The sequence below is a fragment of the Balaenoptera borealis genome, assembly GCF_965194805.1.
Source record: "Balaenoptera borealis genome assembly, chromosome: 21".
NCBI lineage: Eukaryota > Metazoa > Chordata > Mammalia > Artiodactyla > Balaenopteridae > Balaenoptera > Balaenoptera borealis.
In genome coordinates, this window is record NC_138880.1 from 4,459,970 (window position 1) to 4,478,462 (window position 18,493).

An 18,493-nucleotide genomic window follows, 5' to 3' on the forward strand; every position below is an offset into this window, starting at 1 on the left:
CACACCTCTCACCGCAGGATGTTTCTCCCCAAAGCAGCAGATTATAAACACCAGTGACTTAAGTCCAGAAACTGCAGTCATGAAATTGACGCATCTACATGTTGCAAAATCAGTTTCATTTCTTATGCATCTTATTTGTTTACTAAGCAACAAGCAGCCAGCATTTAAAAACAAACAAAATTAAACCAAAAAAATCACCTCTGTTTACTGTGTCAAGTACTGTTTCCTCTTCTCCCCCCTCCTTTCTTACATCCCATGGTTTTCTTCCTGGGCTGGTCCCGGCAGCCTCTTATTTTCCATTTGCTGTTTATTCAGCGTGGTCTCATGCACAGCCCCGATTTCAGTTCCACGCAGCAAACGTTTTACTGCCTCGCGAGCAGAGAACCAGAAGAGCAACAGGTAGAGAACAGATATAATTTATGGTTATGAAGTGAACTACCAAAATATTATGAAGGTAGGCTCATCTCTCGAGGTAAAATTCTGTAATTTTCATGTCATTTCCCGAAGGTGAAGAGATCTCACGGATGAAATAGACTGACTTGCTCTTTCTGAACGTGTACAGGGCATTTTTTTTCTAACCCCATGACAAATACCAATTGTTTCCACCCGGCTTCTTCTGTGGATGAAAGGGATGTGGTTATTTCTCATCTGATGCCGTCAGCTGCCTGGCCGCAAGCATGGTGCCATCTGACCGGCTGTGGTGGCCAGAGGGCTGTCCTCCCCCTGGCATCCCCACAAGAGCTGCAGAAACACTACGCTTCAGCACGTTTTACTCTCTCCGAATTTCCCCCTTGGATCGGTATTTTGCAAGCGAACGCTTGGTGTGTCTCTGTTATTTATAGAAATTGTATAAGCCAGCGTGGTTTCTGAGGGCCCAACAGAGGGAGGAAAAAAAGGGTGCAGCTGAAACCGTGGGCAAAGCAAGAGTCACAACAGATTGGGGAATTGTAATGGGTCTCGCAAGCAGGAGCGAGATTAAAAAAAGAAAAGACTAAAAAGCCAAAACCAATATAGGTTCCTAAACTGTGCTTAGAAAATTTAAAAGCGTGAAACAACTGTATTCTTTGCCTCCCCCTGCACCCCCCAGAGGCCAGCTCAGCATCCAAGCTGGTGGGGATCAGAGCCGCGTCAGCCCACCCCTCCCCAGCCCGGGCACTCACTCAGAACCCACTGTGGCCACCCACCCTGCCGTGAGCTCTGGGACTCCCTGGAAATGGAGAAATTGGGTCTTTGTGGATCCAAATATAGCTAAGTAATTTTTCCTGCTTCTTTGAGGGCACGTTCCTTCATGCTGAGGGAGGGGCAGAAAAAACCCCATCTCCCTGTGACTCCGGACCTGAGGCTGGGGGTCTTCTTGAGCCTTGCGGCGTGTGCATGTGTGTGTGGAGGGGGTCATCCAGCCCAGGTTCTGAAGATGTCACGGGCCGAGTCCCACGGCCAGGCCTCCACATCTCTCCCTGTCCAGCTTCCCTCCACGTGGGTTTATATGGGGTGAGCCCTGTTGTCGTGGGATTTCAGGCAGGAAGGGGCAGACGGAAAGAAATGTTCGAAATTCCCTTCTTGAGCTGGCCCAGTGCCTGACACACACGTGCTCAGCGTGTGGTGAATGGATGAATGGACACGGCACGCCTCCTTCTAGGTGGGGAGGCGTGGAGGTCTGAGTCCTGATTCCTAGAGAAGGTTCTGGTGCCAGCAGCCCTGTTCCTCTCGGTACAGCGAGTGAGTCGGACCCAGGTGCCAAGGTGTCTAAGTGGAGGCTCTTCAGACTTCGAAGAAAAAAAGATTACTTAGCATCTATATACTCATTTCTGGCACTTATTCTCTGATGGATATTTGAGGAAGAACCCTTCTGCTTATCAAATGGGACTTAAGGAGAAATCAGAAAGACACATTTGGGAGGTAACGAGAGGACCCTCCTGCTTGAGACAGGCCACGCTTTAGAGACAGAAACATGAGCCCTGGGGCGCCGGGTGGCCCTGTGATGCTCAGACCCCCTGGGGAAGGCGCTTGGCTCCCAGTGGCCGGTGGCCCCAGCGCACAGACTAGATGTGAAGTCCCTGTTTGGTGGGTTTCCTGAGATGGATTGGCAAGTGTTCATGTAGTTTAGTTAAAAACTATATGCCGTCTGAACTAGAAAACGTGAGGTCGTGTGAGATCTGTGCTCCGTAAGTAGCAGAGGGACAGATGGGTCCAGCTGTGGTCCCTGTTTGACGGACGTTGTCAAGTGGGCCTGCCCCGCCTGCCCCTCCCGGAGCAGGGATGCCCGTGGGGTCACGTTGGGGAGAGGGACTTGGGAGGGAGGCAGGAAGGAGCCTGGCAGGGAGGCGCATCCCGGAAACGGAAGCCGCCTGCTGGACCTGAGCCCGCCCATCCAGGAAGTGCTGTTAAATGCCCAGGATGGATCCAGACAAGAAACCTCACATGTCCCCGCCACTACCACCACCTTCAGAGCCTGCCTGGCATCTTAGTCTCTGTTACCAGTTCTCAGCTTTTGAAAAGTTTACCTTAAAACAGCTGTGAATCTCATTTGCTTCTAGTGTTTCTTCTCTCCTCTCTGACTTGGTGAACTCTGACTGACTGTATTTTACTTATTCATATTCTTCCTTTGTGTTTTCCTCTGCCAGGTTCTATTCTATTTATTTTTCCGCACTTAGTTTCATATTTTTCTTTTCTTCTGCGTACATTATATAGTTCCTTTTACTAACCCCCCTCCCCAACTCCTTTACCTATTTCTGCCCTTCCCGCTTCTATCTGATGCTCCCCGTGCCCCCTTTGGTCCGGCCTTTGGCCGGTGTGTGTTGCTGTAATGGCACGTGGGAGCTGGGCCCGTGGGATCTGTGGCCTCCTTTCCCCTGGAGCTCGGGGCCTCCGCCCCGTCCTGCAGGGCCACAGCCTGGGAGGAGCCGGACGTCCAAGGAGCCACCTTGCCTGGTAGCCCTTCCGCAGGTGTCCTGGGGAATTCTGACTGCCCGTCGGCCGATGTCGGGACGCCGAGCCCAAGTGCAGCAGATCCGTGCTGAGAAGTTGGCTTTCTTGTTCTGGGGCATTCTTTTTTCAGGAGAACGGGAAGAACTTCCCTCCCTGGGCTGCCAGGGCTGTTCACGATGTCTGATGGGTCAGGCGCACAAGTGTGTGTGGTCCGCCCCTTGGGGCCATAAAGGAAGCCCGCTGCCTCCCCGCAGACGACACCCTTATCCCGCACCTGTGACAGCCCTGTACCTGTGACAGGCCCCTGGGAACCTCCTGTCTTCCCTCCCCGTGTTTCAGAAGGGGAACACGGCGCTGCACATCGCTGCCCTGGCGGGTCAGGACCAGGTGGTGCGGGAGCTCGTCAACTATGGCGCCAACGTCAACGCCCAGTCACAGGTGATGCTCAGGGCCCCGGGCCGTGGGGCTGCCCGTCCCCTTCACCCAGGTGGACGCGCTGTGTGGCCGAGTCCAAATGTATTCAAATGTCTCCAAGCACCTTCTTGCTTTTTCCTGCTTCACAGTGGACATTCTAAGCACGATGGGGTGGGTCATTGTGGACCCCGTCTCTGTTCCTTTAGCTGAATAATATATTTAGTTGTGGCTCATCTGTGTATGGGGGGGACGTGAGGGGGGATGAGGAAGGGAGTGAAATTAGCGGGGGGTGGGTGTGCAGAAGAGGCTGACCATTCTGGGAGGGGCAGAAGCAGACTTCCGGGGAGGATCACCCCACCTGGTGGCCTTTTGCAGTAACCCCGCTATGCCATTGCAGTGTCCGTGTGTTTTTATAGCTGGAGACACAGGTGGGGACGTTGCCACAAGGGCTGGGTGGAAACAGGACGCAGGGAGAGCTGTCCGCGAGTTTGGAGGATTTTGCATCGGTTTTAGCACCTGTCACTAACGTGGGTGAATTCCAATGGCTTTTTCTCTTGGCTTACAGAAAGGCTTTACACCCCTGTACATGGCAGCACAAGAGAATCACTTGGAGGTGGTTAAGTTTTTGCTGGAAAACGGAGCTAATCAGAATGTAGCCACAGAAGTAAGTACCTTGGGGATGCGGCCTCATGGCTGAATGTCTCTCGGGAGGAGGACACGGTCCCAGGGGAGCGTGTTCCTGGGACATGGCTTGGGATGCATCCTCTGCCATGATCAATGTCCTGGGTGCTGTCGGACCCTGCAAGGGGGTAAGAGACAAAGTTATGGCCGTTGAGGGATGCCCAGACACGTGCCAGAGAAGTGACAGCGGGGGTGAGCCTGTCATTCCCACTGTGAGAAACACTGGAGGCCGGGCTGGGGTGGGGGGCGTGCGTGCACGTGTGTGTGTGTGTGTGTGTGTGTGTGTGTGCATGCGCACGCGTGTGTAGGTGACAGGTCTGCCTCGGACCTTAATGAGAAAGGCTCTTGCCGGGAACCCACGTACACTCTTGGACAAGTCACTCGACCCTGAGTTTTGTCACTGGTGAAATGATGAAATCGGACTAGGTGGAACCAAAGCTTCTCTTGACTCTTAGCATCAGATGACATCTGCTTTGCCAGTTCAGGGGGCCCTGTGCCCCTGGTACACACTGAGGAGATTAATAACAGTAGCTCACAATTGAAACCTCGGTGCCTGGTGTGGTTTCCAGCGTTTGGTAGGCGTTCAGTAATATTTGTGAAATGAATGAAGGAACGATGGTCGGCCGTCAGTTCACGGCACTGTCCTGACACCGGGTGACGGGGTGAGAGGGAGGCAAAGAGACAGGGCAGTAAAAGCTCTCATCAACACTCAGACTAGGAGCACGTCATAAAGGAAAAAAATACGCGCCAGAGGGAAATGACTGGAGGTGCTGTGAGATGGCAGGGAACGAAAGCAGGGCCAAGAGTGGCGTCAGGGAGGAGGTGGCATCTAAGCCCAGCTTGCAGGCTGTGGAGGAGGGAGGTCCTCTCGGGCAGAGGGCAAGAGCCCTGAGCTCGAAAGCGCGTGTCCTGCCCCGAGGACCGAGTGGTCAGGACGGTCAGAGCAAATGGTCTCTCCTCTCCTCTCCCCCCGGTCAGGACGGATTCACCCCTCTGGCCGTGGCCCTGCAACAGGGCCACGAGAACGTGGTGGCGCACCTCATCAACTACGGGACAAAGGGGAAGGTGCGCCTCCCGGCCCTGCACATCGCGGCCCGCAACGATGACACGCGGACGGCCGCGGTGCTGCTGCAGAACGACCCCAACCCCGACGTGCTTTCCAAGGTGAGGCGGCCGGCGGGGCCGGGATCATGCCGGGGCCCGGACCGGGGGTCCTCGGGGTCTCCACCGATTCCCGGCAGTTACTCGGAACCAGCCCAGACCACAGAAGCCCCGGCGTGCACCCCGAGCACCCGCCCCGCTGCGCCCGCCGTTCCACCAGCCAGCCGAGTGCCACATGGGATGCCCCCCTTTAAATCCCCGGGCAACGCCGAAGGACGTGTGCTCGGTGTGGCTCCAGGTCACCCAGAACAGCGTCCAAGCGGGGCAGGAGGGGCCTCTGGCCAGAGGAGGACTTTGCAATCCATCCCCCCCACCCAGGTGGTGTTCTAGAAGTTTATTCCAGCTCTTTCCCCAGCTTCCCCCGGGTTGGAGGGAGGGAGGGAAGGGTCCCCACATGGAGATGGGACCGGGGAGGGGCCTCCCAGGGGCCTGGACAGCCTGCCGTCTGCACACACTGTCCGATGTTTTCACTACCTGTAAGTTTAGACTTAACGTCTAAACTTAACGTCTCCCTCCCGCTGGGAATGAACTTGCACTGAGTCAGTCACACAGGCCCCTGCCCCACGGTCACGGGGTTCCGCCTGGAAAACCGCTGCCTGGATCGTTAGGCGTGGTCGGGGGTTAGGAACAGAAGGATGACAAGGGACCCACCGAGGGTCAAAGGGCCACCCTGGCCACCCAGCTGGCCACCCAGGGGCCACCGTACCCCTTTAGGGGCTGAAACCGTCCCGAGGATTAAGGTCATGGACCCCATAACACTTCTCACTCATTCATTAAAATCTCTTCAGAAGTAACCGTTCAGAGGAACGGGCCCTGCCTGCAGAGTGGGAGGCGACCCTGGTCCACGGTTTGTCCACGTGAACCACGGAGACTGGGTGTCCCCAGAGGTAGCACCTCACTTTTGGATGTAACTTGCCGTGGGACATCTCTTAAGAGACCCCTTCCGTCCGAATCTGCCTGCCGTGTGAGGTCGGCTGGTCCTGCCGGCTTTTCAGAACCCCAGGCTGATCCTCAGGTAGAAATGCCAGTATGTGGCCTGTGACGCCTTGTTCCCCTCTGTTGTGTGCCAGACGGGATTCACCCCCCTCCACATCGCAGCTCATTACGAGAACCTCAACGTGGCCCAGCTGCTCCTCAACCGGGGTGCCAGTGTCAACTTCACGCCCCAGGTGAGGCCCTTTGGTGAGGCCGCCCGTGCGTGCAGGGACGGGGGGAACCCAGTGTCCCCCCTCTCGTGGCACCAAGGACATCCCCGCACTGCAGACATGCCTGCGGGCGAGACAGCCCTGGATGGGTTTCTAAGAAATTGCAGCCTGTGTTTTTGATTCTGGGGGACCTGGGCTCAGCCAGCTTGCTGTGATGAACCAAGAGGCTGGCGTGTCCTTAGAGGCTTTGAAATCTTTCTCAGGCGAGAAGAGTCCTAACAGTGGGCTCAGAGTGGCCGCTTGCCTTGGGCTGGGGCAGGGCCACAGGGGAGCAGGGCGCAGAGCAGCTGCCTCCCAGACAAGGATGCACGCCCTGACCAGTCCCTTCCTCCCCTCCAGAACGGCATCACGCCGCTGCACATCGCTTCCCGCAGGGGAAACGTGATCATGGTGCGGCTTCTGCTGGACCGCGGCGCCCAGATAGAAACAAGGACCAAGGTGGGTGCCAGCAAGCTGCCGGCAAGGCCAGGGGAGGGAGTGCTGCCTGCCAGGGCCCCACCCAGGTAGTGGGCTCCCCATGACCAGCTAGGGAAGGGCGTCCAGCCTCTAGAACAGCCCACAGGGGCAGCTGGAGACCAGACTGCTCCACCGAGCTGGCCCTTAAGGAAGCCTTCTCGTGCCTCTCCGGCTGGAATGATGCCACAGGTGCCTTCTCTCCAGCGACCTCTGATGGGTGCCTCTGGGGCTTTCTCTTTTTGACTGTCTTTTAAAGGATGAATTGACACCTCTCCACTGTGCAGCTCGGAATGGGCACCTGCGAATCTCAGAGATCCTGCTGGACCACGGGGCGCCCATCCAAGCCAAAACCAAGGTGCGAGCTTCTTTTCTGCGAGGAGCATCTCTTAGGCAGGGCTCCTGGTCAGGCCGACCCGGGGCGAATCCCATTTCTGAGAAACAGAGATGTTAATTCTACTAACTCAGCCAGTGTGTGTGACGTTGACCCCAATGTCTGTCACACAGGAGGCACTCAGCTCTAATTATTATCTAGATCAAGGTTGGCACCCTTTCTCTCTAAAGGGCCAGATAGTAAATATTTTTAGGCTTTGCAGGCCCTGGTCAATGTCACAACAATTCAAGTCTACCACTGTAGTGGGGCAGCAGCCGTGGATAATGTGCAAACTAGCAGCCCTGTTCTAATAAAACTTTATTGCCAAGCACAGACAGCAGGCTGGATTTGACCCATGGGCTGTCATTTGTCTGTACAGCTCTAGATCAGGCCTCATCTCTTTTACCCTGGCTCCAGAAAAGACAGGAACTAAGCACTCAGGGAGTCTTCAGAGCCTGGGCCGGACTGGATGGTGTTGAAAAGAAAACAAAACGGTTCTTCTCAAGGTCCTTTCGGGGCCAGAGCAAAAGCCCGGCCCTCAGTTCTAATATGAGGTCTTGAGTCTTACTGGGGCTAAAGCTGTCAGACTACCTGGTGTTGCCTACACCGCCTCCAGGCCCACTGCCTCGTTCTTGGGGTGAATTTAGAAGGTGGTCAGAACAGAGCAAGGCAGAAACCAGACCCACCCGTGGTCACTCCTGAGGTTTTCTGTGCGCAGCTACCTGTCATAAGATTCTACACCATAAAAGCAATTTATTCCCTGACCGAGGATCATATGAGTGTTCAATGGAGCTCTCTGAAATCTGGGTCCTGTTCACGGCCCAGGCTGTCGTGTGTGTGTGTGTGTGTGTGTGTGTGTGTGTGTGTACATTTCCCCTTTTTATAAGGACAGCAGTCATATTGGATTAAGGTCTACACCAGTGACCTCATCTTAACTAACTACATCTGCAATGATCCTATTTCCAAATGAGGCCACATCACGAGGTCCTGGGCTTTAGGACTTCAACATGTGAATTTTGAGGGACACAGTTCAATTCAAACACTAACAATAGCCATCATGCAGCTTGATTGTGTTTCTCCCTCGCTGAAAATCCTTCTTTCTGTTGTCTCTTGCTAAAACCTAACGTCCCAGTTTCCTCGCTCTGGGGCTTTCATGATGCAGCTCCCGCCTGCCCCTGGAGTCCAGCTCTACGCCCGTGGCCTCCCGCGTGTTTACCTGCATGGAGCTCCCTGGGTCCCAGAGCGGCTCCCTCTGGGGCACTGCACACGCCATTCCCTTCTCGGGGATGCTCTTCCTGGGTCTTCTCCCCGGTGAGGTCCTAGCTCAGGGATCACCTCCCCGGGAAGCCTCCTCTCCCCATGTCCCCCCGACCCCATCATGACTCCACCCTCCCCTGCTCCTCTGTGCTTTATCACGCCTTCCTGATGTCACCACACAGAGTGGCAACAACGTACCTCTTTCCCCATCTTTAACCTACTAGTCTGCCAGCTTCCTTGGCCTGGAATTCTGTCTGTTCTGTTTCCCCAGAGCTGATCCCATACCTGGTGCACTTTGATCACTTAATATTTGCTGAATTAATGTCTGAATGAATGAGTGAGTGAGTCTTCTCTGTCTTTAGTTTTTTGAAATAAATTGCTATTTAAGAAACAGTGAGGATCCTTAACAGTTTCTTAAAGTGATGTGCATTTGTCAGGGACAAAGAATGGAGGGTTTTAGATCCAAATTCCATTTTAGCATCATTCATTCGTTCAAGACCACATTGATTAAGGACCACTGTGTGTGTTTCATGCGTCCGTGGGGCGTGTAAGAGATACTAGGCACAGTCACTGATCTTAAGAAGCTTCTAAGGAAGGAGAGAAGATACATACACCTGAAAAGTTAATTATGAAAACAATTCGGCAAGTATGTAAGTACGGTCCGAGTGAGGGGTGCAGATGAGAAAAGCCCACAGGAATCAAAGGTGGCCAGGGGAGGCTTCATGGAAGAGGTGGGCCTGGCTAGAGCTGGCCTGGAGGATTTGGCGGGGTGAGAAGAAGGTTTGCAATCAGAGACCAGCAGGAATGCGGAGGCCGGAATGAACCAGGCTCACCCGGGAGCCACGTGGAAGCCCTGTGTAGGGAGGAGGTGGGAAGTGAGGTTGGAATCATTGCCTGCCTTGAATTTCTGTGTTCGATTCCTTTGCGACTGGTTGTTTTCCCTCTTCACCAGAATGGCTTGTCCCCAATCCACATGGCGGCTCAGGGGGACCACCTCGACTGTGTCCGACTCCTGCTGCAATACAATGCAGAGATAGACGACATCACACTGGACCACCTGACCCCGCTCCACGTGGCCGCCCACTGCGGCCACCACAGGGTGGCCAAGGTCCTTTTGGATAAAGGGGCCAAACCAAACTCCAGAGCCCTGGTGAGTGGGAGGCTATTGGAGAAGGTGCCAGAGGGGCTAGGGCCAGAGCTGCATGGCTGAGCCCCCCAGGGAGGTACCCACTGTTGCCTGGAGCTGCCCTGGAGATTCAGGGCGGGGACAGTGTCGGGGTGGGAGGGGGGTGCTGAGGCCCGTGGGGCGTGGCAGCACACAGGCGGATGTGACCTTACTCCCTGCCGCATCCCACACATAATGACCGAGCCCCCGTAACAGGCTGAGGTCCGGGTGGGTTTGGGCCCAGGACACCTGACTCACAAGCAGTGTGTGCGGTAGGTATGCGGGAGGTCACTCCCGTCCGTGCCCAGAGCTGAGGGATGGTGATTTCTAGCGACTGCCTGGGTTTTTGATCTGCTTTGGGGGTGAGTGAAATGGGCTCAGCTAAGCATCCTTCCTCTGCAGAGGGGCTCACAGTGGTCATGGTGCTTGAGCAGAGGTGAGTTCAGGCCTAAAGCAAGTTCCCTCCTGGGACTGTGGTTCCTTTCGCTCGCCCCAGGCCGGGGGCTCGCAGGGAAGTTGCTGGCGGGGCCGGAGCGCTGCACGGGGCCTGCCCACACCCCCCATCTCCCCTCTCCCCATTCCCAGAGGAGGAGAATTTGGAAGGCCGGACAGCCTCCAGGCCGCAAGGATGGCTCGTTCATTCATTTATTCATTCATTTGTTCAGAAAGCTTTCACCGAGCAGTCCCCACTTGCCAGGCACCGTCTGGGGTAGTCGGGGCTTCTCAACCTCAGCACTACTGACATTTGGGGCCCAATACTCTTTGTTGTGGGGAGACTGACCCGTGAACAGATGTTTAGCAGCGCCCCTGGCCTCCGCCCACTAGGCGCTAATAGCACTCCTCCCCTCGTTGTGACAATCAAAAACGTCTCTAGACATCGCCAAGTGTCTCCGGGGCGGGGGATGGGTGGTGAGACAAAATCCCCTCCCCTCACATCATTGAGAACCACTGCCCTAGGGGATAAAGTACTGAAAAAACAAGCAGACAGACAAAACCCAGCGAACAAACAGAAATCCCTGCCCTGGTGGGGTTTACATCCTAGCGTATCATGTTTGAGCAGGGCTGAGGTACAGAAATCCATTTGACTAGAAACGCACGGCGGTTTCAGGGAACGTGCTGTGCTTCACAACGGTTCTCTTTATTGTAAATTTCCCCTTAAGGAAACTTTAAACGGCAGGCTCTTTCAGTGCGTCCAAAAATATGACTTAATTTGGAAAAAGGGTTTACAGACAACGTATCCAGGACCTCGCCTGGTGCAGTGAGAGCCGCCCGACTCTTCCGTGATTCACAGTGATTGACGTTTAGGCTGGGCAGGGGCTGCCTTTTCATCAGCAGGGTGGTCTGGGTGTTCCTTGGGCTTGAGTGTGAGCCCCTGCTTGCCTGTCTCCCTTTGTGTGGGGCTGCAGAATGGCTTTACCCCCTTACACATCGCCTGCAAGAAGAACCATATCCGCGTCATGGAGTTGCTGCTGAAGACCGGGGCCTCCATCGATGCTGTCACTGAGGTAGGAGAAACTCCGCAGGCGAGTGGACGGTCTCCACTAGTCTTCTTCCAATAGCCATCTTGAGAGTTGTTCTTTGTGGCTGCGTGTGTGTGTGTGTGTGTGTGTGTGTGTGCTAGTCTAGAACTCTCAGAGGAATACATCAGGGGTCGCTAAGACCGGGAGCTGGTGTCAGATCTCAGGGAGCTGTCCAAGGTCAGATGCAAAATGTTTTGAGTTGTACATGTGGGTGGAATCACCCTGCAGTGTTTTTTTCCCCCCTCCGGCCATTTTCCTGGAAGCAGACCCATTTCATAGAACTCCCTTTCCTTGGAAGATTGTTCTGGAGCCCCTAGAGGCAGGAAAGCTTAAGATCCATCTGGCTGTGTCTCTGGAGGAGCGGGAAAGGGCTCCCCCCGTCTCACTCCTGTCTGGTCTGTTCCAGTCCGGCCTGACACCTCTCCACGTGGCCTCCTTCATGGGGCACCTGCCCATCGTGAAGAGCCTGGTGCAGCGGGAAGCATCGCCCAACGTCTCCAATGTGGTGAGTCCGTGGGGAGAGCAGGCCCTTCCTGTGGACGGAGGGCTCAGAGGCGAGAGTTGGCCAGTGATCCCAAGCTCTCCTCTCGAGGACAGAGGTAGAATTCTCAGAATAGCAGGGGCCTCGGACTTGGGGAGGAAGACTGTATGTACTGACGCTTTCCCAGTTAAACGTGTCACCCATCTGTAAGTCTTGGGGGTTTTATTTTGGACGATCATTTGGGAACTTCTGTGAGTGTTATGTGGGAATACATGTATGTTTTGAAACATTCCTTAGCTCTGGGGTTTACCTTTAAGTGTATCTTACACACACACACACACACACACACACCGGGCATCAGCAGACTAAAGGCTGAAGTTGCTTGCTGGGGCAACTCCACCTCTTGGATGAATGCCCGCCAAGCTACTCCAGGCTGGCACTGCGGAGCTCTGTGTGTGCCCTTTTGGAAACCCAGCAGGTGTTAACACTTCGGTAATTTTGTTATCTTACAGCAAGTGGAGACCCCGCTACACATGGCAGCCAGAGCAGGGCACATGGAAGTGGCCAAATATTTGCTCCAGAACAAAGCCAAAGTCAATGCCAAGGCCAAGGTGAGTTCTGCAGATGGGAGGGATCCCAGACGGAAGCAATTCAGGCGCAGGAGGAGCCATCCTCCCTGATCGGAGACCAGGCTGCAGGGCTCGTGGCGCCGGGATTCCTTGTCACACCTGCTGGGTTCTGCTTTGCAAGGGTTCTGAGAAGGCCAGAGACGTGTTGGCATCAACAAAAGGCCAAGAAACAGTATTGGGGCGGGGGGCTGAAAGGTTGCGTGTGGGTTACAGTCACAGTATCAGAAGAGAAGCAACTTTTTGAAGAAAGGGTTGCCGGTGAAAATCAAGGTGCCCCCGCGATGTAAAAGGCATCTCTGAGGGACTGAGTGAGCAAAGGGTAAGAAGACCTGCTGAGTTTGCAGTCTGGCTTTGGCCAGGATCAGGCTTTTCTACCGCACAGACCACAGAGCCTCTGTTTAGTGTCAGGACTGTGGTTTGGGTTTGAGCCACGTGAGGGAGGCCCCCAGCTGGGCCCAGTAACACAGAGACCCTGCCCACTGACCCCCTCAGCTTCCGGAGGAAACTGGAAGGGGCAGGGGGCGGGAGCTGGGATGAAAAGTCATCTTTCCCCAGGTCTGACCCTCCCATCACCCCTGGCTTAGAGAAAACCAGGGTAGCCTTCAGACAGAAAGACAAGTGGACGCTTAGACAGGACTCAGGAGACAGTACAGTTCACCTCGTTTGATTGCCCTTCGCTTTAGTATGCTTTGCAGATAATGTGTTTTTTAGAATTTGAAGTTTTGTGGCAACCCCGCGTTGTCAGGTGGATAGCATTTTTCTAGCAGTAAAGTATTTTTTAATTAAGGTAAGTGTATTTTTAAGACATAATCCTATTGCACACATAATGGAGTGTAATGGCATGTAAATAACTTTTATATGCACAGGGAAGCCAAAAAGATTCATGTGACTCGCTTTACCGTGTTACCCAATTTATTGCGGTGGTCTGGAGCTGAGCCCACAGTGTCTCCGAGGTCTGCCTGTTAAGAGCAACCACAATGTATAGTTTGTGCCAAACGTGGTGTGAAACATCTTATACACGCTGTCTGCTTGATCCTAACCATAGCCCTATGAGGTCAATACCATTATTCCCATTTTACAGATGGGAAGGCTGAGCCTTTGGGCAATTAAGTAGGAGTAACAACTAACTTGAAAGGTTGTTATAAGGATTAAATAATATAAAACATATTCGTTCCCATAACTCAGAGATTTGAATCTCAGCTCTGCCTCTTACTAGCTGTGTGGCCTTGAGAAAGTCACTTAACCTCTCTGGGCCTCACCTGCCTTCTTTATAAAATGAAGAGTTGAGTTAGGTAACCTTAGCGTTCCCTGTTCTTTGTTTTTGCTTTGGGTTCCAGGATGACCAGACCCCACTTCACTGTGCAGCTCGCATTGGCCACACAAACATGGTGAAGCTCCTGCTAGAAAATAACGCCAACCCCAACCTGGCCACCACTGCCGGGCACACCCCCCTGCACATCGCGGCCCGAGAGGGCCACGTGGAAATGGCCCTGGCCCTTCTGGAAAAGGAGGCGTCCCAGGCGTGCATGACCAAGGTACAGCATTCCTCCTCCCATTCTCCAGAGCGGCAGGCTGGTCCCAGCTGGGCCTGGGGCAGGGGAGGGCATTCCCACCTGGTCCTCTGTATCGCCTTGACTGTGCTGAGGGCTGCTGGGAGGAATGGACCCACAGGACTGGCCGCCACCTGTGAGCCGGATGTGTCCCGTCCTTCCCCAGGAAGGTGAACTGTAGTTTCTCATCCAGCCACCAGCCCTCGTCTGTTTATCATGGAATGGCTCAGGATCTGCTCTGGCCAGACCAGACAGGCTGTGGGATGCGAGAAGGCTGGCGGCCCAGCCCCCGCCCTCAGCTAGCTGGCTGTCAAATAACAGCACCAGTGGTTTTGACTCCGTCACAAGAGGGGCAGGTGGCAGCCCCCTGGGCTCTGGGAGTCTCAGCGGGATCACACCTTCTGTGCCCTTTATTCTACCGGCGTCTCCACGCCAGTCGGGGTGGGACACCTCCTTCGCCGCGGGCCCTTTCTCCAGGGAGGATGGCGGGCCTCCCCACGGTTCCGACGGCCTGTGTTTCTCCTCAGAAAGGATTTACCCCTCTCCACGTGGCGGCCAAGTACGGGAAGGTGCGCGTGGCACAGCTGCTGCTGGAGCATGGCGCGCACCCAGACGCCGCCGGGAAGGTGAGCTTGACCTTCCCTCCCGCCAGGGTGCAGCCGGGGCAGAGGGGCAGCTGCGCCCGGGTGGTCGTCTCTGCCTGAGCCCACTGCGTCCCCCTTGCGAATGGGCAGCCGTCCAGGAAGAATGGCCTCTGGGGAGACAGATCTTTCTGACAGAGACCTTGCCCTTCTAGAAAGACCCGGTGGCCCCTCTGAGCGAGGGTGCTGTACTGCCCCATCAGCCCCTAGGACCCCCAGGACTGAGGAGGTGACCCCCAGGACTGAGGAGGTGACCCCCAGGACTGAGGAGGTGACCCCCCAGGACTGAGGAGGAGGTGATCCCCCAGGACTGAGGAGGAGGTGATCCCCCCAGGACTGAGATGGTGACCCCAGGAATGAGGCGGTGACCCCAGGAATGAGGCGGTGACCCCCAGGACTGAGGAGGTGACCCCCCAGGACTGAGGAGGTGACCCCCCCAGGACTGAGATGGTGACCCCAGGAATGAGGCGGTGACCCCCAGGACTGAGGAGGTGACCCCCCCAGGAATGAGGAGGTGGCCCAGGTCCAGCTGCTTGTGTTCTTTAGTGACTTCAGCTCAAGACTGGCTCTGAAATGGTGTCAAGCAGATTTCCTGTGTAACAGGAAAGTGAATACGGATCCCCACGTGGTGCTGCCTGGAGCCACAGGCATGGCCAGTGGGACGTCCCCTGAGTGAAGGCTGTTCCGTGTCCATCTCCCCGCAGAGTGGCCTGACGCCCCTACACGTCGCCGTGCACCACAACCACCTGGACGTCGTCAAGCTGCTGCTGCCCCGGGGCGGCTCCCCGCACAGCCTGGCCTGGGTAAGCCTCCTGGTGCCCACCCCGTCCTCACCCTGTCCCCACCCCGGGGCTGCAGGCGGCCGCCACCCCTCAGGGAGGGCCGTGCAGAAGCAGCCCGATTACCTGCAGTGCGACGGCTGCTGACTGGGGACCGCAGCGGGCCGGGAAGTGGGGAGCACTTCTCAGCCACAGGTCACCTCGCAGACGCGGAGCTCGTTTCACACAACTAATGTGTACCCCAAACTGGCGTCAGAGGTCAGCATGTACAGCATGTTCGTGGATTCCGGGACCAGGGCCACACTTGGAGAATATTCAGGGCTGGAGGTGAACTCACCAGAACCTTGGAGCGAGGAACCTGTCTTGAATGCGAATAGTCTCCCCCAAATCTGTTTCTCTCTGGAGTTCCGGCTCTGAGATGGTGCCGTTTCTGTACATACGTTACACGTTGAGGTGTGGCCGGCGTGCACCCTCACACCAGCCCCTGAGATGCTCAGAGCCATGGGTGCATCGCCCCGAGGGACGCTGAGTGTAGGGAGCGGATGGGGCTTATGTAGGAGTGGACTGAGGGGGCGCTGTACGAGGTACAGGGATAAAGCTGGACGCGAGGATCATTTTGGGGGGACAGGCCGTCCCCTGTGGGATGAGAAGGTGCGCAGGGTCTGTGAGGGGAGGGGGGCCGAGGGGGCTGGTGGCCCCGCAGATGAGGGGCGAGGAGAGGGGGCAGGGCTCGGGTGCAAAGGACAGTCGCGGTCCCTGAGCTCACCACAGAGCTCAGCCCTGCGGCAGGAGGGAGCCACGGGTGGGTCAGAGTGTGATTCCAGCCGACACCTGCTGACTTCCGTGGGGACGCAGGGAAAGTCAGGGCCGGGCTTCAGCTTGCCTTCCCCTCTCAGAATGGATGCTCATCTGAATTTTACAGCCTCACTTTCCTGCAGACACAGCATCTCCCAGACACCCCGTCTCCCTGGGCTCTGGTCCCGCGCTGTTGTAGCAGAGCCCACATCACTGTGTAGACAGCGCGCAGCCCTGCTGGGACGTGACTTACTCCTGCTTCTAAAAATAAAACGCTGGACTCCCCTCCTCCTTGCACCGCTCCTTATATAAAAGAAATCAGAGCCAGGCTCATGGTATTTAAAGGGAGCTTTATCCAAGCACAAACCCTGCACAGATGGGTTTTGTTTCCATGGCAAAAAATAGTTTCCAAAGCAGTCTGGCAATTTTGTAGAATTTCGCATGCAAGTCTCTCTGCACCCAAACCAAACCCACCCCTTTCTAATTTTGATGCTAATGTTGTTTTAATGTTTAGGCAGATCTCTCTCTAGGGTGCGCATTCCTTTGGACGAGCTCATTTCCTTGGGAAAGAGGAGCTTTTACTGGCTCACACCGTTCCTGAATCTTTCCCCCGACTCTCCTGCCTCCCTGCCCCTCGTCCCTGTCACCTACAGAAGGTCATTTGTTCCCTGTAGTCCCAGCTTGGAGAAAGCTCACAGGGGTTGGTCCCTGATCTGAGACTGACGGTTGTTCTTGTATCTTGGTTTTAACTGGGGGTCACCTGGCAGCCTGACCTGGACGGGATGCCGTTCTCCCAGTGCAGACATCCTCCATTGCCCAAGTGGCCTGGACTCCTGATTATACGAACGTGAATAAGTACTCAAGTTCCTGTCCTTTGTTCAGTAAAAGAGGTCCTAATAATCCTTGCTTCCATGCGGGGAATGGAAGACAAGCTGCAGTTAGGCACCGTAGGTGAGCAGCGACCTCACCCCATTTCATCCTGACTTGGGAGCTTGTTACGAATGCAGAATCTGGGGCCCCCCAGTCAGAATCTGCACTTTACCAAGATCCCAAGTGATTTCATACACATTCAAGTTTGAGAAGCACGGCTCCAGCTAAAAGACCTGGGCTCTGGAGTCGGAAGATTCTCTGATACTCAGAGAGAAGGATCTCCATTTGGGGATGACTCCAAATCTCAGGTCTGATCCACGGAACCGCACCTCTTTTCTTTGCTCCCTTTTGATACAGTACAAACCTCGTTTTGTTTAATGAATTTTATTACAGTCAAAATGCCAATCTTGTCAGGGGAACACAACCTACAGAGAATTGAATGTTTTCTCATAACATAATCAAATTTAAAAGGAGGAACAGTAGGATGAATCATCTTACATAATTACTCAGAGAGAAGGATTTTTATTATTCAATTTAATTCTTTGGGTAAATGACAACTTTCCTTTCCCCAAAATCTACTTTGCAGACAGGCGGATCTCACCCTGTCCCCCAGTGCTTTAAACTGGGATTTTACTGTATTGGTCAGCCCCTTTTTTTCTGTTTCTCTTCCCTGATCAGTGGATCCTGGCAGAATCAGAAATGTCGATTTCCACAATAAGGCAGTGGCTGGCAAAGGAGGTTCAGTTCTGTGGGATGGCCAGAAGGATGCTGGCCGTGGCAGGAGACCATATGCCTTATGCCATCTGCTCTGGGACTGGGTGGGCATATGCTTAGAAAGTCCTGGGTCCTGCTCGGAGGTCCTCAGGCCTGGCATCCCCCTTAGCCCCGAATGCTTTGTGGCCAACAACATCAGCCTTACCCAGACGCTTGTTGGAAATGCAGAGTCCAGGGCCTCCCTATACCGTCTGAGTCAGAATCTGCATTTTACGGAGATTCCAAGTGGAATCTTGGCTCCAGTTGAAAGAACCTGGAATCTGGAGTCACAAGACCAGACTTGGGTTCTCTGTTGTTTCACTTACTATGTGACACTAGAAAAGGCATTTAGCCTCTCCGAGAACTGGCTTCTTTATCCACAAAGCAGGGTAGTAATAAAAATGCCTGTCTTACTTGCTGTACGTGGGTTGCAGTGAAGCTCGAAAAGGATAATGTAGGTGGAAGTGGTTTCCAACAGTGATGATCAAAGTAGGCTGCCTGCAGTGGGGTATGGAGTTTGCTCCCATGCACTGCTTCCTTCATTGAGAAAGTCTTCCTCCCAAGACAAAGGGGAAAGGAAAGCCAGCTGAATAGAGGGTGCACAGTGACGTAGCTGATTTACTGTGGGACCAATCTCCTCGTCTCATAACGGACTTAACAGATTTGTGAACCAGGGCACTGCAAAACCATACAAAGGTTTATTAATTTTCTATCTCAATTTTGGAAAGCACCTTCACATATATTATCATATTTGATCCATTCAACAACTTTAAGAACAAGGTAGATGTTACTATCCACTTTCAATGGCTTAAAAAATACAAAAGGAAGTCTAGTTGAC

The 18,493-nt window shown here is 54.5% G+C and overlaps 1 protein-coding gene across 5 annotated transcripts in view; it reads left to right on the forward strand.

The window, feature by feature from the left end:
• The window catches only part of ANK1 (ankyrin 1), a 210,258-nt gene that overhangs the window by 138,026 nt on the left and 53,739 nt on the right, over positions 1 to 18,493 (forward strand). For all 5 annotated transcript variants that reach the window (XM_082374703.1, XM_082374700.1, XM_082374702.1 and 2 more), the window contains exons 4-16: positions 3,268 to 3,366; positions 3,908 to 4,006; positions 5,002 to 5,187; positions 6,255 to 6,353; positions 6,729 to 6,827; positions 7,102 to 7,200; positions 9,425 to 9,622; positions 11,044 to 11,142; positions 11,564 to 11,662; positions 12,151 to 12,249; positions 13,605 to 13,802; positions 14,345 to 14,443; positions 15,163 to 15,261. In XM_082374703.1, coding sequence (XP_082230829.1) covers positions 3,268 to 3,366; positions 3,908 to 4,006; positions 5,002 to 5,187; positions 6,255 to 6,353; positions 6,729 to 6,827; positions 7,102 to 7,200; positions 9,425 to 9,622; positions 11,044 to 11,142; positions 11,564 to 11,662; positions 12,151 to 12,249; positions 13,605 to 13,802; positions 14,345 to 14,443; positions 15,163 to 15,261 — 1,572 coding nt within the window. The remainder of the gene's footprint in view (positions 1 to 3,267; positions 3,367 to 3,907; positions 4,007 to 5,001; positions 5,188 to 6,254; positions 6,354 to 6,728; positions 6,828 to 7,101; positions 7,201 to 9,424; positions 9,623 to 11,043; positions 11,143 to 11,563; positions 11,663 to 12,150; positions 12,250 to 13,604; positions 13,803 to 14,344; positions 14,444 to 15,162; positions 15,262 to 18,493) is intronic.